Raw genomic sequence first — 26,022 nt, 5'->3', positions numbered from 1 at the left:
GACGCAAAAATTTTATTTTACACATGTTATGAATCATTGATTCAGGAAACCTAGTTACCTACTTCCCAGTATCTAGATTTTGTGCAAAATACACTCTAAAAGATATTACTACATTCAGTCTGTTTCGTTTTATGGAATGTTTTAACAACGATTGCAATATAAAAGCATGCAAAATATAATATAGAAATACAAATATACTTAGTTGTATCTATATGTAAGATTGATTTTTCTATACCTTGTCACTAGCACTTGTAAAATAACTCTAAATGTAATAATTTATTACGACATAGTCGAACTTTTTCTTATAATATGACTATCAATACTTATTTCGTTATTTATGGTGTTCTTATATAATTAGCGTCGATAGAATCGATTCTTGAATGAATGGATTACAAAAAACACCCAGTCAGGGCAAAAGTGCATTTTGTGATATTATTTCACAAACATTTTGTGCCATAAGTTATTCTGAATATAAATGAGAGTGGTCACTCAGAATTTGTGATGACAAGTTAAGTTTTAATATGATAATAATAATACTAGTTAATCAATTTTAGTGACTTAGGATTACACAACTATCATTTTTATCATCTTTGAATCGGGTAGAATTCAAAATATTAAGTATGGCAATGAAATATTTATTTTGAGCTATTGCTTAGATAAAACGTACTTCATAGTGTAAAGCTAATGTACATAACCTAAAGTGGTAAAAAAACAAGAAAAACAAAAGCAAAGGTATTTTAAACATGTTTTCCTAAGATTTGATTCATACTAATAAAACCTGTTAGAAACAACATTGAAAAAAATGTTTTTCAACAACATTTTTTGTTGACTGCAGAAGTAAAGTTTTTGTTTCCTAATACTGTCGGCAGTGGTTTTGAATATAATCCATCTTATAACTGGATTATCTTATTAGTTTATCAATCTCTTATGGTGCAAGAAATTATTTATAATACATGTTTATTTTGCTCTTTATTTAATCTCAGCATGAAAATTCAGATTTGTGAATATCGAGTTTGTATCAGCTTGGAATGTGAAATATGCAATATAACCAGTTGACTGCGAGATACACATTACCGGTTTTCCCATTCAAACTAAAATAATTATTGCGACGCAGATTTTAAATTTAAAAATAATTAGGTCGATGGTATAACAGATAAGGTGACTCAATATGAAGTTCAATCGAGTAACGGCGGCGGGTTCGCGTGCGGGCGGTGCGCGGACAGGTGCTGCGCGAGGTGTCGTTGTTGCAGCAGTGTGTAGAGGATGCCGGCCTGCGCCATGGCGTCCACGGTGCCGGCCGCCAGCTGGTCTGCGCGCAGCTTGCCGCCCGCCGCGCTCGGCCGCAACAGCGTCGGCCCGAATACGGTAGCCAGGTTGTGCAGAGACATTTTGTTCTCGCCCTCGTGCTGATTAACTCTGTTGCCATGACATCATTACGTTACATGTTTGATAGTCAAAATCAAAATCTTTATTCAATAGTTTTTTTTTAACAATGTCAACAATTAAGCACCGACCGGAGGAAAATACTGAGGAATTTTGTTCATAAATTATTGCCTCACAATGTGTAACCAACAAACTAAAATAATTTTACAAATGTTTTTTTTTTAATTTGCTAGTATCTTGTGGTTCAAGCGTACATGGTTCCTTATATAATATCGAGTTTAGTTTCTCAAGTCATATTCTAAAGATTAGTTTAGATATGTATAAAATATTTGTAAGTTTTCTCATATAAACAGATCATTAAAATATTCAACTCGTATTAAAAACGTAGAGTAAGATTTGTATTTGGTAGCTGAAATATAAAGTATTACGCTAATATATACTTGAGGTTTTCAACTTACTTGACAAAATGATTAAGGAGAAAATCAATACAATTCTTATTGAGGTCTGGAAGTTGTGCATAACATTTGAGTAGTGCGTGGCGCCTCGTGTGTGCCGGCCCTGAATCTGTAGAGGCCCCAGCACCCTGAAAGTTAAATGTTGATACATAATTTGAATGATAAGGCATTTTAAACCACAGTAACATCTTAAGTATTACATTGGGTGATTTAAGCAATCGTTTTAGAAATGAATGCAATTAAACAATGAGAATATCACTCAGTTATAAACAAATATATAATTAATTACAATAAGTCCGGTGCAATATTGTAAGTCTTATACAATATTCTGAGTGAAAAATGTTAGTAAACTTATTTTATCAAATGTATTTTGATTTCCGCGGATATTATCGTGTTCGAAAATTTCATTTTTGATTGTTCGTGTTTTTGTTTATTTCATACTTTTATCAACATTATATCAATGAATATTAATAATTATTTCATTTAACGTGATGACGTCATTGCCACACTGTATATATTGATGACAATGGAAAAAATTTAACCACTTTCAAACTTATTCTATATTGATAATTAACGATTATTATTTATTTATAGTTCTGTATTAAATTAAATTAATACCTGTGTTGATCCCCAAGCCCGTAACAATTCTGGATATAAAGCGTCAGTAAACAATGCCTCCGGCAATTCACGTAAGTACAGCTTCAATACTCCAGTCACAGAGTGTACGTCAACCTCTTTTAATAACTGTTCAGCTTCGTATGCATCTGAGAAATAAAAAAGGTTAGTTTTTTCAATGAATACATGGTGAATGGTAATTGTATAACTTAGGGCTATTTTCAGTAACTCTATGAATTCTTCTGTTTTTTCTTTACAAAAAACTGTTAAGCGAATTTTATTCAATGTAGAGAATTATAAACAAGTTTTTAAGTAATTTTTTTTCTATTCACAGACTATTTTGAGATTAATTTAATTAATTTTAGATTAATTTACTACTAATTAATGAGTAACTTACTAGTTTCGAAGCTCTTCTTGAGCCGGTTGAGGTCGGAGGCGCTGCCGGATACGCGGTAGATGCCCACCTCGCCGATGCCGCGGCGCTCCACCTCGCGCACGCACGCGCTTATAATGAAAGGGATGTTTCGTTTTTCACGTCTGCAAATTATGTTAAACTCTTACTATTGTTATTATAGTATGCCCGGGGGGGCTTCACAGATTAAGTCAGTAAGTTAATTATAGACCATTGAGTTAAAATAAATTCAATACATAATATTTATTTATTTCGAGTTAAAAAAATAAAATAATTTCAGCAATAGTTGTCTGAAGAACTAGTCAATAAAGTAGGAAATCAGAAGAAACGGACTTGGCGACGTGCGTGATTTTGGCGCCGAAGAGCGCGCCGGGCTTGGCGCTGGGCACGTGTCGCGCGGAGCGCTCGGGCGGCAACAAGCGCACGCGCAGCGGCAGCGAGCCGCCGCCCACGCACACCGTGCGCGACACGCTCTCGCCCACCCACTCGCGGGACAACTGCCGCAAACATACGAAACAGATTTCAATAGTGATTAGCAAAGTTTGCCTTTATCACGAAATGTAAACGACATAAAAAAACATTTGAGACTTTTGGGGCAGAGTGTGTGTGCATGAGAATTTTAACTTCGTCCGATAACAGAATTAATAAAAACGAAAGTTATACGCAGGATATATTTTTATGTTATTTTTATTTAATGTATATAGTATATATATTTCAAAGCATGTTAACCACGTCATAGTCAAGATGTCAGGATGACTGGATCCAAGTCCTATACCTTAAGCGTACACTTCCCCCGGAGAACCGGGCGAGCGGCGTCCTCGTAGAGCAGCAGCCGTAAGTTCTGCGAGCCCTCGAGGTCGAGTGTGAAGCTCTCGTTCCAGCGCGGCTGCGCACTGCGACACACCAGCTTAGACTTCGCCTTGCGGAAGTAGTGCCCATACGAATCCACCTCCACCACGATGTAATAGTCTGAAAAAACAGTTCATTGTATTGGCAATTTATATTTCTATTAACCGAAATTTTGGATCGATGCTTTACCGAAAATTTGGACAAAATATAATTGTAAATACGTTTTGTGATTTATCAGCAATTGGACAAATACATTCAGTCTTTAACAGTAATATGTATTTATACCAGCTGCGAAATAATCTTACCAGCTGAAGTATCCAAAGGTGCAGTCATGCCTCCTATATGTAGTTGCAAGTCCCCTAGCAGCAAAGAGTCATCTCTACCGCTCCGAAGGAGGTAGGAGCCCATGTCTGTCTGCAGGTAGCTGCGACATGCCGTCACCCATCCTTGAAGTTCTAACATTGATACAGTACTGGTGCCGGCGGGAGGTGCAGACGATGCCTATTAAACAAATATTTTACTTTTAAAATAAAACTACAAATTAAGAGACCAACATTTAACTTGCAATTTATATATAGACAACTTGTTTATAATTATTTTAGGCTAATTAACGAATGGCATTAACTTTTTAAAGAGGCTGGTCAATAGTATATTAATTTAAAGAAAATTAAATACTATTCTATAACTATCTGTTTAAAAAAATGTTATCATGTTATTTTGATTTGATGTAATTATAAACATCTGGAAACCGGCTGTCTTGGTATGGGCATGTTATGCGGAGGAATGAGGACCATGTTGTGAGAAAGGTTCTGAGAATGGATGTGGATGGATATATGGGTAGGGGACGGCCCAAGAAACGATGGATGGATTGTGTGAAAGACGATATGGTTAGAAAGAATGTTACTTGTGAGATGACGTCCGACAAAGAATTATGGAAGAAGAAGGATGAGGATGATGATATAAACATCCTGTATATACATGTACATCCTGTATATAATATACATGTAACCTGTAAGGCATGAATGGAATCAATCCACTGCGTGCGTTCATATTCCGAGCTGAGGAAGAATATGTGTTGCCGCTGCAGTGTCGTGGAGCCCGGCGCCCGGGCGCCCACTCGGAACACCAGGTTTGGAGACGCCAGAACTAGCTGTCCTTCGAGCTCCGAAAGTTTTTTCCGTTGTTTTTCCGCCGCACCGCGACCACCCAGGCGTATTTTCTGTACGGTTTAACAATTTTTAAAAATTAAAGTCCGATATTTACATGTTAAAATCTTATGTATTAATAGCGTAAGCCGATTTTTGTCCGGTTATAGTCTCATTTTGAAGAGCTCCAGCCGTAGATGTGCAGAAAATTAAAGGGGATTCTTGATTGCAATTTTCTAAACTGTTACAATTGAACAAAAAATTTATTTTAGAGACCGGACTAAAGTTACTGGCCGGTTAGAGAGCGGTACTAGGGCTGTATAAGAAAAAAAATTAAAACGTAAACATACTAACTGAACTAATGTATACTATTTGAAATTAAAAATCTCATCTCAAAAAGGTTTCATCATTTTGGCGCCAAATGTAGATGAGTGACTTTTGTTTTGATTTCATTTCATTGTAAACTGCTACAACTGTCTCGCGGGAGACCCATTAGTGTTTATAAATAGAGCAATAATGTTGAGGCATTCAGTGTAATTAGTAAGTTGCAACACGTACCTTGTCGTCCTGCGTGGCGCGCTCCTCGGCCAGGATGATGTCGCGCACGGTGCAGGCCTGCGACTTGAGCGCCACGATGTTGGCGGGCGACGCCTCGCGCTCGGCCGCGCCGCCCGCGCCCTCGTCCTCCACCACCACGATGTCCGGCAGCGGAATGAACCACTTCAGCTCAAACGTGAATTTATCTCTCCCGGAAGCCTAACAAATTGCACCGGCCATTAAATAAAGGAAAAGGGGAAGTGTCCGATTGGCCACCTAAAATCTACTTAACGTATGATTTCAGTAGTTCTTATTTTATACATACAATTATACATATATAGAAAATCGCATCGGGTTAGGTTAGAAGCATTCTGTGAGGAAAGAAAAGCTCGGTTCGAAATTAGATTTCGCCTAATTTAATTAATAAAATATGTCAATTATTGATCACGTGATAAATCAAATACTTCGTGTATTTGAGTTGCAACATTTGGACCTTTTCTGAAAACTAAATCGATATTCGCAATGTGATTTTGTCTAGTTCACAGTAATCGATGTTTATACCTTGTATTTAGCGCAGGCGATAACGTCGTTGAAAAGAAATAGATGTCTCAATTTTCGATGTCCATCTGATAGTTCGACGATAAAAGAGTTTTTTACGAGTCTCCGCTGTGCTCTGTCTGCGTTCTGTAAATATGTATATATACATTGTATACATTAAATATTTCAAAAAAATAATTTTAGAGACAAAATAAACGATTACCGGAAACATGGACTTAGTTTGTATAATATTGAATTCGTCTAAGAAATGTTGCGTCATATTCAAGGCCTCGGTTAACATCGCATGATCGGGGTGACTCGCCGGTGTGTACTTAATAAGATCCTGAAAATAATAATCGTTATGTTTATTAAGCTATATCTCTTTGAAGAATATATATTCAAATATAGATATATATCATCATTTTAGTGCATACGTGTAAAACTAGTGCGTTCTTCTGCACACGAGCTACAGGCTTATGCAGGAGATCGTCGAGCGACATCGGCTGTCCGCGACACGTGATCTGTCGCGTGAGGTCGGCGAAGCGCTGCGAGGTCGCGCAGCGCCGTCGCACGGCGTCCGTGGCGCGCCCGTAGTTGTGGAGGAACGCCCCATATACGTTTATATTTTCAGCCTAAAATACAAATGTAAAAAAATTATTGGTCCTATTTATAAAGTTATTCATAGCCGAATACATAATAATTTTAAGAAAATTAAAAATAAATCAGTTTTGTTTATTTGAGTAGATGAACAAATTCCTACGAATTACGAATTCCATTTACTTACCATTTTTTTAAAATGGATTCCTACAGATAATGGTTCTTCCCAACTGGCGACAGCATTTTTTAGACCTTCAAGGAAACTCTTGTGCAAGTCGTGCAACTCTGATATTTTATAGAATATTGTACCGAATTTTTCCTCTGTTATGACAGGTTGAGACGTCGATAGTGTGGCTTTTATAGCGTTCATGTACTGGAAAAGAAATATTTTTCTTAGTATATATTATTAAATGTATTTTTTTTTTAATATTATGGCTGACGGCAAAGGCTCATGATGCTCACCTTCTCCATTACATAGAGGCATTCCACATACACAGTCTCGCTTTCTATGATACTTGTGACAATGCAACGGTGCATCGTGAGACGCTCGGCCTCTGCATTGCTGCTGATGTTAGATTCCTGTAATTTGCTTTCTCATATATTTCCTTGTTGTACAAATTAGGTTTATTACATAAAACAATAACTTAAAAAAAAATTAAAACGTTTTTTAATGACTATTCAGTTTAAAACAATTCATGAAAGAAAACGAATTTGAATATTATTTTGTTTAAACGGTAGAAGCAATAATATACTAAAATGGCAAAAGTAAATTACCGCTATGTAACTCAGCATTGTACATCTCATATAATATGTAATAATAAAATTTATATTCCTTTTATATCCTTATGCCCGTAGTTAGGAATACAACAACACCAAGTATGTATAGTTTAAATTAAACATCCGATGAGCGGGTACCTACCCAACGAGCTTGGACAAAGCCCTACCACCAAGTTAAAATTATATCAATATAAAGATATATTTTAAAAATTAGCATTAGTTTTATTCATTTGTACACTAGCGACCCGCCTCGCCTTCAATCTTCAATTTATTAATAAAGAAAATTAAATGACATACACATATTTTATACCCCATACGATATAATAAAAAGTGCTACAGAACTCAGAAATAATGCAATTTTCTACCAATGAAAGATTTTTTTAAATTGGATCATTAGTACCGGAAATTATCCTCTACATACAAACAAACCAATTTTACCGTTTTATAATATTAGTATACATAATATACTTCCTGCTATACATAAGCTTACTTTGTTACAGCTCCTTGTATATTTTTTGTTTCATTGTACAACTGATTGTATAACAAACAGGGTTGCAATTGCTCACATAAAAACTTTGTTTGTAAAAACAGTTTCAAAAAGTGCTGTTTGTTTATGGTTACAAAACTAGCCACAAAAAACCATTTCACATAATTCACAAAGTGAACTTAAGGTTGCATTTTAAGTTCGACCTGAATCAAACTGATCAGTCATGAAAATAACAACTAATTTCCTCTTATTATTTTACGTAAGTTTAGCGAAGTGTACGAATGTGGACAGTGAGTATTACAGTGTAGATTAGATTTTAATTTATTTGCTTTCTTTTGTGTTCCTTAAAGCATGTTATTTAAATGGTTCACCCTTAGTGCTTGTAAATATATTGGCTCACTCACGCTTTACTCCATTTATACAGAGCATTTGTTGGTTGTAAAATACGTACTATCTACCCGCATAGGTCTATTATGTACCAGTATCTTAGACCATACTTTAAAAGCACAAAGGCAAGTCTAATATTAAAGTTTATTTTATATTTATAATACACAGGTTATGAAATCAATCGTATTGAATTCACTCCACTTCATGATGCGATTATACTAAACGACATTGTCGATATCTTCAGCGAGTTTGAAAATAATATGGTAAGCAAAATATAAATAATAAACATTATAAAGTTTCGTCCATTATGTATTCCATGTACATATGTTTGCAGAGTCCTCAATTAACTAATCACATGTTCAGTAACAGTGAAAGTGAAGAAGATATCGAAAATCTGCTGTCCGAGTACCAACAATATTTAGATAAAGCACACGAGCAGAGGATAAATTATATAAGAAGAAATAAAAACAAAGTGCCACACATACGACATGAAAACTTCAATAAATTAAAACCAATTGAGCGAAATAATTACCACGAGAACAGTAATTTTTACTTTAATGATATGAAACATCCAGCTTTTCTGAATACATTTATGCCACATAATTCAAACATAAAATTTGTAAAAAAGAATGACAACCTATTCGATTTTTCGAAAAATTTATATGATGGGAAAAAATCAGACGATTTACCTACGATACTTCCAGAAAATCTATCCAAAACAATGATGTCATCGTGTTTTTGCCAAGAAAATATTTTTCCATGCAAATGTCAATGCAAGAAATGTTTTTATAATGAATCTGCTCTTTCTAGAAATTTTAATAAGATTAATCACCTTACAAACAGTTTTTTAAAAATTCCAAAACCCTTTGAAGATAATCCAAGTAATAACTTGGACAACAATTTAAGCCTTCGAATAAAAATAGACGTTCAATTGCCGAACGCATTAAGTAATTTACTTAAATATCTAAACCAATTTGAAAAATATGAAGAACATGAAGATACCTTTCCAATACCAAGAGATCCTTTATCAACCATCAACTTACCTTTTCCATATTTAAATTATTCAATTCCAATTGATTTAATTGGATACAAACAGAATATATTAAAGGATAAATCACCAATACATAAAATAACTATTCATAAAAAGAAAAAGTTTCGTTTTGGAAATAATAACAAAAAACACAAAACCAAGAAAATGTACAATTTACAGAATTTTAAATTTGAACCGCAATTGGAACGTAATATAACAAATATAACAAAAGTAGAAAATAGTAATAGCTCTTTTAATAAAAATAGTTCGTTCAACAATAATGAAGATACGAACCTAAAAACAAATGAAACTACTGAAATGACACTCAATCACTCTAGCGATAAAACAACTGTAACTCACACTCCGAGAATTGTTTTAACTCTTAATATAACAAAAGGCAGTTACAATCGTTCTGAAAATGCATCAAAAATAGGGAATAGTATTGAAGCAGACTTCGAAATTGAAAAGGATAATGTGTCAAACACGAAATTATTGCGGTTAAAACGCGAAATAAATAATAAATCACCAAATTATCTTACATTGCTTAATAGTAATAAGAGTATGACAACATCCTTTGCAATAAATAATCGATCCATTGTTCCTGTAGTAATATCTTCTAAAAAACTAGATACAGAATCGGAGGTTGACACTGAATTAGTATATTGGCCATTGGCGAAAAAAGATCAATCCCTGATACATTCAAAGAACATAACTGCCTTGATTTTAGATAGAGAAATTAAAAAAACAAAATTGAACATGACAAAAGATAAATTAATTAATAACCATACTACAGCTTTAGAAAAAGCAATATTTGGCGATGTGGATTGGAACGATATTGATGCAGTTGTTCCGGCTTTCATGTCTTTTGTGGGCAAATATATAACAGGCGTATTAACATTTTGCTCTGAAAATATATGCCACTCTATGAAATGCGCAAAAAAATTATGTTTACATAGAATTTGTACACCAGATAACCGGTACAATAGTAAAGGTCATTGTGCAGGCAACAACTACACTGGTAAGTTAATTTAATTAAAATATTTATATTACTCGTGGTAAAAGAGAAACAAGTTTTACAGGAGGAAAATTGCAATACAGTGAGCACCTTCATGAAAATAAAATTTTAAGTAATGTCTGTTAAGTAAAATCAAATTAGAAAACTTTATCCAGAATAAAACATTTTTTTCATATAAAGATTAGTTTTACGCGATGAAAATCTCTTAATTATTTACATATTATAAATATAATTTCTTAAATCTTGTATTATTAACTTTTCAGATAGCGTAGCCACTATGGAGTCTATAATGGATTTACCGTCAAATATAGCTTTTGAAGTTGTTGATATATTAGAGGAGAAAATGTTAGGAAAGTTATTCGGAAAAGGAACGCTTTGTATTCATTCAAAATGTAGCGCTTTTGCAGCATTTAAGAAAACATTTAAAAAGGCCAAATGCACATTTAAAGAACTTAATATAGCAGGTCATTGTCCTAATTTAAAAAATATTAAAATTATATAATAAAAAAGTTACGTAACCTATTATCAAACAAGCCGCGGCGTAAACGTTTGGTGTTTATAAACATTAAGTACTTTACTCATTAAGCTCTGATAATGCTAGAGTTCTATGCTATTTATCTTAAGTAGATACGAGAAAAAAGGTTTGAAGTGTTTAAAAAATATTACTTTCATTCACTATGATACTTCTGGTTTTATTTTTGATACCCAAAATGTATACCCAGGTAAAGTATAAATTAACACTTAAAATCAGTAACCATAAATAAATTCTACTATTTTTTAAATTACATTTATAATCTTTCTTAAGTAATCATAATAAAATATATGCAAAAAATGTGGTTATTAAAATTATTTTAGGTTGAAAATGAAATTTATTTAAGCCCTTGGATTGTAATAAATAAAGCTAAACCAAAAATAATAGACTTTAATCCTAATGGTGAAGTGAAAACAAGAAACGTTCCCATCGAACATATTATTAGTTTAAAAAATATCTTACAAAAATTTAGGAGACATGAAAATATGAAAAATGTTTTAAAATTCGATGATCCATCGTTTTGGAATACATCATACGTTTTGCAAGTAATAAACCAGTACATGAATAACATGACGGATACGTCACGTCCAAAAACGAGATTAAAAGTATTGACGAACTGCAAAAAAAGCTTGGAGTTATGTAGATTCTTAGCATGTCCTAATATTAAAGAAAGTTGTATTTTATGTGAAGTTCAGACGAAAAGCAATTCAAAAAATACAACTACGTGTGAGAAATTTTCAACAACATTTTTAAATAATCAGAAGGAACTACAGATTCGTTCTTTTTAGCCTAATTATAATATTAATCAAACAATATAATTGATTTTTGTATGAATGAATAAAGTGTTAAAATATGAAGATATTTTATTTTCCTTAACAAAAGCATATCTAGAAACATTTAAGTAAAGTTTTGTAGAATTGATAATAACTGCGGGAACAATTAATAGGTTCTGGTATGTTTCCTCATAAGTCATTAAGTAAACATTCCCGAAAGTCCCTTATCTCACAACAGATAGGTGCATAGCGCAGATAACTATATATAAGGGAGACGTAGACTATTCAAACATTTACTGTCGCACCTTGTCCCTAAGTCACCCGTCACTATGTTCAGTTCTAGGAAGCTTTTACCTTTTTTTGTCTTGTGTATTGTCCATGGATCGCTGAGTAAGCCATTCACTAGTAAGTTTTAAAAATTGATTTATAAGATAATTATTCTTTACGAGAAATCAAAGCATTGCTATATTATATAATTCAACAGTTACAGATAACGTAGTCGAAGGGCGCGGTATCGGTTCCACAATATGGGGTTGGATAACATATCCGTTTACTTGGTGGAGCGCAGATGTTAGCGAAACACTGCCCGAGAAAGACCAACCTCTCCAAACAGATACGACAAATACTTACGATAATGTACGCAGACAGAATGTGAATGTACAGTGCAACGATCAGACATGTACTACGATCAGGTGTAATAAGTACGGATGCGTGAACATTACGTGTAACATATATGACACAGACCTAACTGGAGAGTGTCGGAATTACAATACCGAGGTGAAGCCTGAAGAGCCTACTACTCCTAATTCGTCAGAACCAGTATCGACGCTGCAGTCACTAGATAAAAAAACTGACGTGACATCGAAAGAACCTACTATTTCAAGCACAGAAACATCTAAGCCAACTGTCGAAGACCGACCACTAGAATTAGAAGCAGTATTATCGTCAACCGTTACCGAAATCGTTGATAAAGTAATAGCTACTGTTAATTAGGAAACCGAATTGAAACATACTATACTAAGGTAATCCAACTCCATATTGTACTTCAATGTTGTTTTTATTGTAACCGAAACCGCTCTTTATTTGCAAATAAATGTAACATTATTTCCTTATAATTCGATAATTTAAGTAGAACAACTTAAACGAAAAAATTATGAATAAATTAAAATTTTTAGTTTTTCTTTTTTTTTTTGTAATATTTCAGATGCAAATACACTAAAGGAATTCACTTACAATATTTTATCGCTTGATTTAGAACAAATTTTCAGAAATTATTTCGAAACATTTTTTACACAATATGCTACAAAACTGACGAATAATTTAATTGAAAAAATGGAAATCGATTCGTTTTGCTCGGACGGTATATGTTATTATTCAAGATGTGAAAATTACAACTGTGAGATACAATTATGCAAGTATTATTTAATAACAGGAGAAAAACAATGTATGACTGAAAATAAAACCAAAAAAAATAATTTTAACTATCAAGAAAAGTTTAAAAAAATACTTAATAGTGATAACATGGAAGATAATGAAGTAAAAAAATGGTGAATTTAATAAATAGATGTAATTCGAATTAATTATTTTTATTTCAATTCTTTAAGTGTATAATAATGAAGAATGTTTTTTATAATACAATTTAATAATAATTAAATTATTTTTTAATACATCCATGTCATGATATTAATAATTAGCCCATAAATCATTTTGTTATTGAAAATTACACGATTGTTTAAATTTTAATTGTAAACAAATTTTGGTAATAACAAATACTGACCTGATGTTGAAGTTTTCTTAAAACCGGCGGCGTAGCGCTGGCCTCTGTGTCCGATGAAATAGTTCGCAGCAGGAGCGGGGTGTCGCTGGAGTCTGCCAGCTCGGAGCTCGTCTCGCTCGGTTCCGTACCCTCGCCAGCTTGTCTGATTGGTATTTTAAAACATTTACACGATAGTTGTCCGGTTTCGGTAGATTATAATAGAGCCAATCGTTATTGAGCCAAGTAACCTATTCGTTCAATGCGAAGAAGAGAAAAAATAATTTCAAAATTCGTTTCTCTCTACAGTTTTTCGTAATTAAATTTAATTAAGACACTCAGTTTCCGCTTTTCGAAAGTTTATCCTAATTGAAATAAAGTTCACACACGTCTCTAAATTAATATATAAAGGCAAGTAATGTGTGATGAATCATATTTATTTAACAAATTTTCGAAAAATTATTTATTTTCGAAAAATGGAATGCTTAAGTCATAGTCCTGGCAAGCTGTATAATTACATGATCAATGTTTACAAAATAAATTGTTATTTATTTTATTAGTGAATATTGGTGTTGTTAAAAAGTAATAATAGAAATAATACCTTAAATAATTATATTTTCTACGAAAATTAATCATAGATACAGTTGTATTAACAACTTTTGTACTTTTTTTACACTTTTGGCTTTAATAAATTTAAACTCAGCGATTTTTTCTTTGCCTTGAAAAAATACATTATTAAGAAAGCATACAGTCAGTTGGCGTCATATAGCGTTCCATTCCAGGTGATACTTACAGCATTTCATACGAATTATATTACACAAAAGCAAAATAATAAAGGAGTTATGTTATTTTATTTAAAAAATGTATCTTTCATGTATAACTTTACAGTTTAGAGACTAATGTATACTTTTAATTGTGATTGGTAAATTTTACTTAGACTTTAACGACAATATTTATTCGGTTTCCATCCATTACTTATTTATATTATTATAGTTATTTGAACTAAATATTTAATTAATATCATGCGTTTAGCATATAATTAAATATTTTATTTTGATGGTTCCGCTGTTTCATTAAAAGTACTTCGGTCACGCAAAGGCATCGTTTAATCGAATGATTCAGAGGCAAATTAAATGGTAAAAATATCTATACTCTAATATCATGAAAAAGTAACTGTCTGTCCGTCTCTCTGCTACGCTGTAGCACTAAACCGAATTTGATAAAGTTTGGTATGAAGCTAACAGACCTCCAAGGAGGAACGTAGCCTTACTTAGTATTTTTTAAAAGTAAAACCTACGAGTACCTCACCTCACTCAGCCGAATATAGCCGAACATGAAAAGTAGATAGCCCTAAACCGATATCCGGATCGGACGGGTACTCACTGTATGAAGTAGTGTATGTTGACGTAGTTGGGCGCGGTGGCGCAGAGCGGCGAGTCGGGCGCGGGCGGCGCGGACGCGGCGGGCGGCAGCGTGCCCGCGCTCGAGCTGTCCTCCGACCCCGCGCCCGCCGGCACCACGCCCCAGTCCGACAGCGCCCGGAAACGGTCCCTGCCTTCTGAGCGCGGGTCGAGTTGCAGTTATTGGGAACTTTTCATTTCATTTAATATATTCAAGAGTAAATCTATCAGTACATATCAAAAGCAATAAAAAAATATTACAAATTCTAGATTTCATTTAACGCGAGCGAAGACGAAGGTTTACCTGCTTGTATATAAACATATTCTCCATCGTTGATGTCCACCGGGACTTGGTCGTAGTAGGGTTCGTCCTCGGCGGAGCGCACGACGGCGGGAATGCTCTCTAGCGATATCGGCGCCGACTTGTCGTCGGAGGCGTCGGGCGGGTCGGGCGTGCAGGACGTGGCCTCCTCGTCGATGGAGAGGGGCGTGGCCGCGCCGCCGGACCGCTTGCGTTCCGAAGACAATGAGTTGATTGACTCGTAGCTTTTTACCTGCATTTTTGAACAAAATATGAGATATTATTTACAATCGAGGCCTAAAGTCTTAATGATATTCCCTCCATAGGTGACTTTGTTTGTGCTATTTTTGAGACGCATTTTTAAATAATCTTTATATAAATAAATAAGAAAACTATTTATATTAAATTGAATTTACCCTTTCACTAATTGAAGGTGTAGACGCTCTGCTGGCAATGGATTCCCGAGAATCGGCGTTTCGTAGTCTTCTTCCCAGCGACGATGGGGGACTGTCTTCGGCCAAACCTGATTCTGGTAGTGAAGCTCCACGTTTGTTGAAAACTTTTGGAGGTGGCCTAAAATATTTATAATGTTTATCATATTATAAATTTTATTGAATGACTCACTTTGATTAAATCAGTAAATTAACTTAAAAACAAAGTAGAAAATTGTTCGAATCACGCTTGGAGACAATTTTATCACAACTATGAACTATATATATAATTATAAAAAAAAACTGAGTGAACCATCAAAAATAAAAAAAATGATATTTAGTTAAATACTTTATTGACTGACCAGGTAAATGGGACAAAAGGCGGGTTTAATGCCTGAAGGCATTCTCTAAAAATAACAATACATAACAATATACATACTTTTATATCCAACTATAAAAAAAAACATACATACATACACATATAGTAATTATAGTACAAATATTTTATGTAATTCTTTATATCCATAGCGTAAGCCGATTTTTGTCCCAGTGATTATGGGAAGATAGCTGCACATAAGAAATCGGTCATAGTCTCATTTTGAAGAGGTTCTACCGTAGATGTGCAGAAAATTAAAGAGGATTCTTGATTGCAATTTACTGAGTTGTTACAATTTAACAAAGAATTAATTTTGGAGAGGGGAAAAAGTTACTGGCCGGTTAGAGACCGACGGCTGTATAAAAAAAAAATGAAAAACGTAAACAAAATTAAAGTAAATTATTTTCGACAAACTCTAATTCTAAATTAATATATACTATTTGACATTTAATTTAAATAAGCATTCATAATTATTGCGCCAAATGTAAATGAGTGACTTGCAGCTTACAATGAAATTAAATCAAAATAATCATAGGTTCAATCGTAGATTTCGAAATTCCTAAAAAATCTTTTGAATAAATGCAAAGTTTTGCAGGAAACTTACTAGTAATTATAACTAATCTACATTAATACATGTATGTGTATAAATGTATTTGTGAACTTCATTTATACACATTTTTGGTTATTAAATAATTAAAACATTTATCCTTACTTTGGTGGCACTTTCTTCTTAGTAGCAGATGCAGGATCTGTAGAACTACTTTCCGAGGATGGTGGTGATTCATCCAATTTCTTAGCAGCATTCTCAACTGCTTTTAAACCATTAACTTCAATCACTGTTACAAAATCACCTGCTTGTGATGCTGGACGGTTTTTAGCTTGAGTTTTATTAGTTGATTCTACATCTAGTGGAAACATTCAACACTGTACAATCTTTGTCTCTATAATTTCTGAATTAAATTCTGTCCACTTAAAAATATGGGAAATATCTATTTAGAAATAGTAATAACATCTACACTAAATACTTTAAGGAGATAATAATTAAAATTTCTTTATATAAATAAAATTACTTACCGCTTATATCATTATCAGTTCGTTTTACAATTTCACTGTTGCACCGTTTTCGAGCTTCTGCTGCAAGGTTTGATGACAGTTCGTTTATGCATTGGTTAACGGAACTCCTTTCAGCAAAATTTACAGGTTTGTTTCTCAAGTGTACCTCTTCACAGTCAGGAGCCTCCGCTGAGTCATCACTCTTAAGACTTGTTTCACTTTTCTTTGAGAGTGAGTCAGTGTTAGAATCCTATATTAAAGAATACAATTAATATAAAAGAAAATGACACTCGAAAAGTTGTAACAAACATATTTTAAACAGCTGTTTAAATAAATTTTGATTACATATGTGGGACTGCATAATACATGCAAACTGATAATATTTATATTAATACTTTAATAACTGTTCATATCAATCAATTATTGTTAATAAAATCAATAAATAAAGTTCATTTATTTATGGCATATGATTAATACAACAAATAAATAAATAATAATAGGAATAACCTAAACATTAATCTTATTGGATTCCATTACTGTTTCTAACACTGTACATACAAATAATTATATAGTCCTATCAGTTTAGTCAAGGGGTTAAGTTCAGCATGTGTGACAGCATGTTGAATGATCTTAAATAGATGCAACGTCGTAATACATTTAATGTATTAGAAAGTTATTTAATTGAATTGGGATGATCACTAACAATACAATTATTTTCAAGATGAAACTGTTTATTCTTTTCCTTAAATATTTTGGTATTTTTTTTAAGTTTTGCTTTGAAAATAGTTAAATATTAATTTAATTTTAACACATTTATACTTTTAATATTACAATAGAGCACATACCAAATATCTTATTGGATATTTTATCTTACATAAGAACAAATTATTTTAGATGCCATTTTAAAATTAATATAAGAGACTAATAACTGGAGGTAGGTAATTTGTTGATAAATATGATTCATATTAGCTAATTCCGATAAATAATATTTTAACTAAATAATCTAAATGTAATGTTAATATATTATGACTATTAATTATTGTATTTCAACAAGATAAAATTTAAGCATTTACCATGTATCTTCTATTACAAGTATGAGTTACACGAATTTTATACTATAGGTTAATGTAAATTCTAGGTAAGTGGACCCGATACAATGAATCACTAAATAAACAAATAATCTTTTGTTACTAATCTCTTATCTAGTAGAATGAAATTGACTGTAAGATAACGAAATCTAACTTGTTTGCTATCAGATGTTTTATCGTCATTCGTGTCAATCCCTGAGGGCGGCGCCGTCCTACTTCCTTGGGAAGCTTTATGTTTCTCGACATCAGACAGCAATGTCTCCAAATACTCGACATAGAATTCTTCTTTCTCTAACTCTTCCCTAAGTATAGCTACTTTCTGTTTATGTTTAGCTAAATTGGCCCTGACATCGTCTTCCCAAGCGGCTGGTAAAGTGCTCTCTGGAAAACGTTGCACCCACACACGCTGAAAATCCCCGAAGACGCTCATCTCTCACAAAACGATTTCATGTCAATTTTATGTTAAAGTAATAATATGAAATCACTATATTCAATGTTAGTGTAAAAAATGTATCAGAAATTCTGTCATTGCAAAAGCAATTTTTTTATATTTTTTCATATATTTTGACATGTACTAAGTCGAAGGTGTAAATCCATGAAGCTTAATCTACATGATTTAAATCTAAAAATATAAAAAAAGAGTCTTTGTTTTTAATCATATTTTATTCTTTATTCCGATGAAATGTTATTAATAAAAGGTGGGTAAATCTGCGATAGAACTGATACATAATATATAAAATTTGCACAAAATATATTAATTTAATTATGGAAGTTAATTTGTATCACTGTTTTTATTTTAAATAACGTATTTCAAAATACGAACGGCTTAAATAAGTTTAAACAAATAAAAAAAAATTAAAATGTCCAATAAAAATATTTTTAAGTGGCAGCAATTTCTGACATTGACATTGTTGAGTTATCGAATATTGACTATTGAGGGGGTCTTGTCTCTTTAAATAAATTACAAAAAATAAGTCTTTGTACAGGACTATAGATAGCATCCACTATCCATTAGTCTGTGACTCTTTGACTATAAGTCTAGAGTAGCTTCAAATGAAATATTGATTATTAAAATGGATATAAATTATGTTAAAAATGCCTTAGAAGGCTTAAATTCCTCATCCTCTAAAAGAATTCAAGATAGTCTTTTACATATAAAATCTAATATTATTGTAAATGATAAAGGTATTAAAATATTTCGAGATTGTGATGGTTTAAATTACTTGTTACCCCATTTGCGTAAGCCTAATGAAAGGATTCTTGATTTAACATTAAGTATATTAGGGAATTTGTGTTTGGAGGAAAAAAGCAACATATTGGTGAGTGATTTTATTTAATGTTAAACATAGTATAATAGACTAATGAAAGAAATGTAAAAATATATTTGATATTTTGAAAGAATTCATTTAGAAATTAAACTTTAGAGAATGTTTTCTATAGAAAGATTAAAAAAATCTCTTACTATCTTAATTCTTGGGTATATATAATAAAATAATTATTACAATTAAAAAGTTTTATTACATTAATTAAATTAATTTGGTATATGGCTCGATAAATATACCTTATATGTTAGTTTATTTATTACATTTATTTAAATTTTAAATTAAACAAACTTTAAACTTTTAATCAATTGTAATTATAAGATATAATAGACATGTTGATTCACTATTTACTTTAATAAAGGTATAAAACTAAATGTATGTCCATATTAATGTTAAGTTACAGGTACTTGTTGAATAAACATTATCTAGCACACTATATATTATACATATATGAGAAATTATCATTATTTCTTGTGAATGTAGTAGTAGTATGTAAATATAACTGTTTTGAATTGTAGTTTAATTTTGATAACAATAAGCTTTATAATTATTTGGTTGGAACAAATATCAAGCTTAATTCCAAGTAGACATTTTTTATCAATCAATTCATCTCTCAATTCAATGCTAATTGAAATTTCGTGAATTAAATTATTTTTATATAGCATGTATTCTGCAATGCGAAATTTGTTTATTTTTATATACCTACAAAACTAATATAATAAGTAAAGAAATATATAATTACAATATAATAAGATATTTAAAATTTACCAAAAGTAACAATGAAACACGAGAATAAAGTTAATAATGTAATTAGCAATTAATTTAATAGTACAAATATGTTCACACATAAAATACTACTAAAATAAATTTCTCGTTGTTACATTGTTCTCGCCGATCGCCTGTACATAATAGATAGCAATACATAAATTCGAATGCGCCGCTGCGTTGCTAACTGCGCTGCCGATCGATTTTGCAACGCGCCTGTATTGATTGGATGCAAATTTGTTTTAGATTGGGCAATTAAATAGTTATGGGTCACTGGTAACAATATTAAACACGGTGTGTCGAGATAGTATACTCGGGAGGACATCTCGCGTAATTGGTAATTTAGCACAAAACCAAAGCAATGCTGAAAATTTACATAGCCATGGGGCTGTTAAGGCGTTAGTTGACCTTATCGAAAATAGAGATAAGACCACATCATATGCTACACTCTCGATGGCTGTGAGAGCCATTCGGTAAATACAAAGACTCCATCTTACACTCATTAAAGTAACGTAGTCCCTGGCTTGATATGGTTGTTAATATATTGTGATAAAATATTTTCGTTAATAAACAACTATCACTTACATCTTCTAGTATCTCTTTAACTTTATATTGACATCCTATATCAAGGAATCCTTTTATTATAACCGAAGATATTTTTTTAGTTAAAAGTCGTAATGTTACTTTTAAACATATTACATTGGATCTTTCATCAAAGCTATCACCATCATGAAATATAACTCTATTAATTATTCGATAAATATACAGACTCTGGATATCTCATAGACAAAAGCATTTACATGGTATATTTAGAATATTACTTTTTTTAGGCAACTATGGATGGTAAAAGATAAGAGAAATGAAATGTTAAGCTTAAATGCTGTGCGTTGTATATCAGCACTATTATCTACTGAATGCGAAAAAAAAGGCATAATAAAATCGGTGCACCGAGAGAAAGAAGAGCCTAAGAAAAGTCAGGAAGAACTTATAAACGCTATACTGAAATGCATGGGACATTTTACTACATACTCAGTTGTCGATTGTGCGGAACAGGTACCTAATGTGTACAAATTGTCATTAAAATTGATTACCATGAAATAAACACAGTTTTTCCTATGAAATATGAAGTAAAATATTCGTTATAAACATAATGCTATTTTTATCGCAGATTAAAGGCAATGGAAAAGGATATCATAGTTTGGTGGCGCTAATTAAAACACATGAGCCTATAGCTCTCAAATGTCTATTCAATTTATGCTATATAACGAAAAGCCGACTTCTATTAGGTCAAGCTGGTCTAATTGAATGCCTAGTGGATTTACTTCAAAAACGTTCAGGTAATCATAGTTAATCATTGCCTACTTAAGAAGTGATATTTTTTCGTTTTGGATGAATTAATAAGCACGTCTTTGCGTCTTATTTATTTTTAGATGTTTCGTGTTGGCCGGAAGGTGCGACGAAAGCTCTCTCACAACTCAGCAGAGAATCCGTGAATCGATTACATTTGCGTAACTGTGGGGGATTATCGTTACTTGTTGCCGCCGCTCGGGACGATTCATATGCTTTGCACGCACTCCTTCAATACGTTTTTGATGATGAATGTAAGGCGACACAAATTTTAAATCATGTAAATAATAATAATCATAAAATTAAAAATGATAATTATAAATTATTAAAAACTTTGATCAAATATTTAAAATATTCTCTTTACAGCTTTCCAAATGCTTATTCGTACAGGTCTAGTCGGTTTACTCACTGACAAACTTAAAGATTATATTACTACAATGGAATATGATCATAACATCGAGATTGTCAAGTCCGGAAGTTCTAGTGTACCAATCAAACGAAAAGATATAACAGAAAATGAACCAGGCTCAGTATATGATATAGTTCTCCAAAATTTAACTGAAAACAATGTCGGATCAGGTTTATTTACGAGGCGTAAAAGTATTTTGTTATCAGAAACTACAGACGATCTGAAGGTTGTAATTGAAAGGGATAGTTTGTTTGTTGGATTCGTGGATGCAATTGATAGCGATGCCTCTGCGCCGAGTGAAAGTGAAGATAATGAACCACCATCACCTTCGCCACCTTCACCGCCCCGCCGAAAAGGAGTTAAAAGAGCGCGGTCAAAAAGCCCAAATTTGATTCAGAAGGTTAGTCGGATATGTCTTTATATTTCTTCACCTGGTTAAAAAAATATTGTTCTTAGAGTGAATGTTATAATAATAGTAACAGCTTTTGTTTATATTCAAGCTCTTTACGCTTGTTAGAATATTATATTATAACAAAATTATGGTATTACTCTTGTTGTCTTGTCAATTGATTGTCCTGAAGAGGCAGACTTCCTTCATTTTTGTCTCGAAAGCTGGAGACGGTTAATCTATTGCATTGCATCAAGTTTTTCTTATTATGTACCGCAACCTTACTTTACCTTTTAGCTAGTTTCATATATGTATTTCCATGAATTGTTAATTGTTCTATGCATTTTTAGTTGGAATTAATTTTTCTAGGTATATTCTTTCTATTATATGTCGTGATTCTGAGACCCGAGATGGCCCAGTGGTTAGAACGCGTGCATCTTAACCGATGATTTCGGGTTCAAACCCAGGCAGGCACAACTGAATTTACATGTGCTTAATTTGTTTATAATTCATCTCGTGCTCGGCGGTGAAGGAAAACATCGTGAGGAAACCTGCATGTGTCTAATTTCAACGAAATTCTGCCACATGTGTATTCCACCAACCCGCATTGGAGCAGCGTGGTGGAATATGCTCCATACCTTCTCCTCAACGGGAGAGGAGGCCTTAGCCCAGCAGTGGGAAATTTACAGGCTGATTATGTATGTTATGTCGTGATTCTTGATCAATTGTTTTTTTCTGTAATATTTAAGAATTTTACCAATTATTACTAATTTTAGAAATCCCATATAATAAAAATGGCTCATAAGGATTGGACAGCAGGTGTTTACTGGGAACCAATGTCCTCTGACTGGCCATCCCCTTGTCGATCATCTACAGAAACATGTACTACTCAAGATAAAGGACCTACGTCCCCTGCATCAGATATGAATTTTTCGGACTTTAGTCCAGAACACAAGGGATCTTCGAGCAGACGCAATCGTTGGGATTTGAGTCCAGACTCAGGAACAAGTGCTGGCGAAGGAGGATCAACTTCTCCGAATCGTTCGGATTATCAGTGGAGTCCTAACAGTTCCGGCCCTTCATCTCCATACAGCACGAATGATGGTACACATAAAAGTTATTAACAAATAATTTTATATAATTTTATACTTTCAATGTGTGTCCACTGTAATGTCGTAATTTGCGTCTTTAGAAAGTTCGGATTCGGAGATATCTGGACGTTATTCACCAGTTTGCAGTGACACGAATAGTGACTCGGACGATGAAGAAAAAAAAATATCGGCAAAAGCTGATAGCGATCTAAAAGCTGCGCAAGTTGCTCACGATTTAGATGATCTGGTCATGGATGATCAAAGTGATCACGAGGACTCTCCCTCCGACGGTGAGGATTGACATAAGATAGACGATATTATTAAAATATACGTGATGTATAAATTCGACTCTTCTTGTTTTGTACTAAATTCGTAGTATTTTTTATTAAAAATAATCACCTTTTTTAGATGTAAGCAAAATAGATATAAACTCAAAAACATCAATCATAGCTTGCGTCATGGTGTTACTTTTCCGTGTCGCCCAAGGATCGTGTAGAACTTGCAGCACAGTCCGCGATGAAGCAGTACATAATCGGACCATGATTTCACTTACGGGTAGGGAATGCCTTAACGGACTCCTTGATTATGTGGAGAGGTGTGATCGTCCCATAGGCAGAGCTGCAAGGATACTCGCTAGAGTGCTCAGGTGATTTAAGCTTACTATTTAAAATATTTGAAGATGGTCATCTTTATGATTTTATTTATGTGTAGCCCAATTATTATGTTTTGAATCGAACCTAAAAACTCGTGATCATTAGTCTTTATGGGTGATTACTATACTGTACAATTACAATACTTATTTAAATATTGAGTATGTATCTTGTCAATTTGTAAGAAGTATTGTATGTTTTTTCCTTCAAAATTGCTCTTTTATCTTAAAATTGTTTTTAAATTATGTTATTTCTATTTAAAATATACGTTTATTTTAACAGTAATCATCTCTGCTTAATAAGCATATTAAGGCACAGGGTAGTCTTAAGGCTACACTACATGACTCTGAATTCCAAACATCCACCTAACCTATGCGCTCAGTGCAAACAAGTGAGTATACAACTGAAACAAATAGGTATTTATTGTATGTTGTTGTATAAAGTTTTTATATTATTGCTATTTTTCAGATCATAAGACTGAGCTCAAGACTATTGTCTCAATTGTCAGTTTTAGCTGAATCTAGCTATGGTATCGGAAAAATATGTTATCACTTATTGAAAGGTAGCTCATCAATGAAGCAAACACTTTCTTTGACTTTACCTTATATTGTCAGGTATGTTAATTATGTGTAAAAAAGACAATATAATATTAATATTTAATTATTAATTTCTTCTAATTGTATTTTATTTTGATCCCAGGACTGAAAAAGTTTTGAAGAAATTTCTAATAGATTGCAACGGTTTGAATTTCTTGCTTAAAACTATTGCGGATTCCAAAGAAGATATTCAAGTCTGTGTTACCGCTTTAGTGAAGCTTGCAAACAATATTCATATTAAAGATCCCAAACTTTTGGAAAACAGATTCAAAAGTAAAATTCAGGTGAAATATAATCCAAATCTAGATAATTTACCACCTGAAGATGTAGTAATTTTTCAATTAGACGACGCAACTACAGTAAGGGCAAACAAATTATTTTTATGTCAACATTCTGATGTGTTCAGTGCTATGTTAATGGGACAGTTCAGAGAGTCTGGAGAGAAGTTCGTACGCCTGAAAAATGTGTCAAAATCAGCATTGGAATATTTAATAACACTTCTTCAATGTGGATTGAACAATCCTAAATGTGATATTGAAGAATTTCCATTAGCTGAAAACTTGGAAATTAATTTAGAAGTATTGCTTTTGACTGACAGATTCTTATTTGAAAAATTAAAACAGCTGTTAAGTAGTGCAATAGTACAATTTAAATTAGCACCAGACACAGCAGATATAATCTATATTTGGTCTTTAAGTGAAGGTATGGGCTTTTTGTGTGTTGAAGCCGTAGCATATTTATTAACAGGCCAAATGGCCGAGGAAGATCGATTGAAATCATTTAAAAATATTCTTAATCTTCAATTTAAAGATCAATGGTTGGAAGATATCAAGTCAATGATAGTAAGACAACTGGTAAAATAAATCTCGGTAAAACAGTGTACTTGAGGAGAGAATAAAATGATGAGTAATGTATTTACATGGGAATGAAAAAGAAGGAACCACCTATATGCGTACATAAATTATTGGTGTACATGTATTCCTATATTATATATTGAATAAATATGAAATATATTCTCTGATCTTATCTTTATAGAGATTCTTGAATTTCTTCTCATCCAATTAATAAAGTACTTATTTAAATAAGTGCACAATAAAAATTTTAAAATCATAATTATGAAACTGTTTTAAAATCTCAGTGTAATGTGTCTCGATGTTATAGTGTATGATTTAAATGTGTTTATATAATATATTAGTGAGGGTATCTTCACATATGCAAAATTATATACAAAAAGTTAATTTAAAAACTCAGAAAATGTATTCTTTTAAAGGTGTAAGAGTAGTATTCATACAGATGATATTTAATATTTTTGTGATAAAACATACAGTCTGTAATTTTGCTTTGTATATAATATGTACTGATATAAATTAATTATCTATGATCTCGATGTATTGGAAAGCAACACTATTCTATACAACTTGTTTATTAATGGAAATAAATGGGGTAATAAAAATAATAAATGTGTTACTGTATTCTCTGTATTCATGTATTCAATGAAGCATAATCAAATAAAATTAAAGT

General features: G+C 32.6%; 3 protein-coding genes across 9 annotated transcripts; 2 read left to right on the top strand and 1 right to left on the bottom strand.

The window, feature by feature from the left end:
• Positions 1 to 146: 146 nt before the first annotated feature.
• Positions 147 to 18,503, bottom strand: LOC113403285 (active breakpoint cluster region-related protein). 5 transcript variants are annotated; one of them, XM_026643773.2, is made up of 21 exons: positions 18,088 to 18,503; positions 16,867 to 17,095; positions 16,505 to 16,697; positions 15,402 to 15,558; positions 14,989 to 15,238; positions 14,668 to 14,842; positions 13,309 to 13,450; positions 6,993 to 7,109; positions 6,718 to 6,903; positions 6,368 to 6,565; positions 6,157 to 6,276; positions 5,958 to 6,080; positions 5,418 to 5,615; positions 4,724 to 4,933; positions 4,020 to 4,215; positions 3,641 to 3,834; positions 3,199 to 3,362; positions 2,851 to 2,990; positions 2,457 to 2,602; positions 1,842 to 1,966; positions 147 to 1,416 (listed from the first exon to the last, which is right to left on the bottom strand). In XM_026643773.2, exons 1-21 carry the CDS (start codon positions 18,361 to 18,363, stop codon positions 1,176 to 1,178), a joined length of 3,780 nt encoding a protein of 1,259 aa, XP_026499558.1. In that variant the 5' UTR covers positions 18,364 to 18,503; the 3' UTR covers positions 147 to 1,175. The 5 variants fall into 5 exon arrangements, with proteins under 5 accessions (XP_026499558.1, XP_026499560.1, XP_026499561.1 ...); XM_026643775.2 differs by having other exon boundaries at positions 16,505 to 16,604; XM_026643776.2 differs by having other exon boundaries at positions 16,505 to 16,601.
• LOC135193603 (protein PFC0760c-like) lies at positions 7,958 to 10,815 on the top strand. The gene is made up of 4 exons (XM_064216760.1): positions 7,958 to 8,084; positions 8,350 to 8,444; positions 8,516 to 10,229; positions 10,490 to 10,815. The coding sequence occupies exons 1-4, from the start codon at positions 8,018 to 8,020 to the stop codon at positions 10,726 to 10,728; spliced, it is 2,115 nt and encodes a 704-aa protein (XP_064072830.1). The 5' UTR covers positions 7,958 to 8,017; the 3' UTR covers positions 10,729 to 10,815.
• A 351-nt stretch (positions 18,504 to 18,854) lies between the features above and the next one.
• On the top strand, positions 18,855 to 26,018 carry LOC113403372 (armadillo repeat-containing protein 5). 3 transcript variants are annotated; one of them, XM_026643906.2, is made up of 12 exons: positions 18,855 to 19,252; positions 20,267 to 20,493; positions 20,851 to 21,073; positions 21,189 to 21,357; positions 21,451 to 21,621; positions 21,758 to 22,176; positions 22,941 to 23,268; positions 23,357 to 23,545; positions 23,664 to 23,901; positions 24,188 to 24,296; positions 24,374 to 24,519; positions 24,605 to 26,018. In XM_026643906.2, exons 1-12 carry the CDS (start codon positions 19,007 to 19,009, stop codon positions 25,362 to 25,364), a joined length of 3,225 nt encoding a protein of 1,074 aa, XP_026499691.1. In that variant the 5' UTR covers positions 18,855 to 19,006; the 3' UTR covers positions 25,365 to 26,018. The 3 variants fall into 3 exon arrangements, with proteins under 3 accessions (XP_026499691.1, XP_026499690.1, XP_064072656.1); XM_026643905.2 differs by having other exon boundaries at positions 21,734 to 22,176; positions 24,605 to 26,017; XM_064216586.1 differs by lacking the exon at positions 20,267 to 20,493 and having other exon boundaries at positions 21,734 to 22,176; positions 24,605 to 26,017.
• Positions 26,019 to 26,022: the final 4 nt, after the last annotated feature.

Source organism: Vanessa tameamea, chromosome 13 (genome assembly GCF_037043105.1).
Source record: "Vanessa tameamea isolate UH-Manoa-2023 chromosome 13, ilVanTame1 primary haplotype, whole genome shotgun sequence".
NCBI classification, from domain to species: domain Eukaryota; kingdom Metazoa; phylum Arthropoda; class Insecta; order Lepidoptera; family Nymphalidae; genus Vanessa; species Vanessa tameamea.
The sequence above is the reverse complement of the archived record's forward strand: the minus strand, read 5'-3'. Positions and strand labels throughout refer to the sequence as shown.

Bases quoted from the DNA above. Each gene is read 5' to 3' on its own strand.
- LOC113403285 (XM_026643773.2), bottom strand. From the start codon at position 18,363: ATGAGCGTCTTCGGGGATTTTCAGCGTGTGTGGGTGCAACGTTTTCCA. The intron at 5,616-5,957 runs GTATAAACATCG...GCAATTTGTTAG, and splicing joins TCGCCTGCGCTAAATACAAG to GCTTCCGGGAGAGATAAATT. The intron at 3,363-3,640 runs GTATAGGACTTG...TGTTTGCGGCAG, and splicing joins GGGGGAAGTGTACGCTTAAG to TTGTCCCGCGAGTGGGTGGG.
- LOC135193603 (XM_064216760.1), top strand. From the start codon at position 8,018: ATGAAAATAACAACTAATTTCCTCTTATTATTTTACGTAAGTTTAGCG. The intron at 8,445-8,515 runs GTAAGCAAAATA...ATATGTTTGCAG, and splicing joins GCGAGTTTGAAAATAATATG to AGTCCTCAATTAACTAATCA. The intron at 10,230-10,489 runs GTAAGTTAATTT...TTAACTTTTCAG, and splicing joins TGCAGGCAACAACTACACTG to ATAGCGTAGCCACTATGGAG.
- LOC113403372 (XM_026643905.2), top strand. From the start codon at position 19,007: ATGGATATAAATTATGTTAAAAATGCCTTAGAAGGCTTAAATTCCTCA. The intron at 22,177-22,940 runs GTTAGTCGGATA...TACTAATTTTAG, and splicing joins GCCCAAATTTGATTCAGAAG to AAATCCCATATAATAAAAAT. The intron at 24,520-24,604 runs GTATGTTAATTA...TTTTGATCCCAG, and splicing joins ACTTTACCTTATATTGTCAG to GACTGAAAAAGTTTTGAAGA.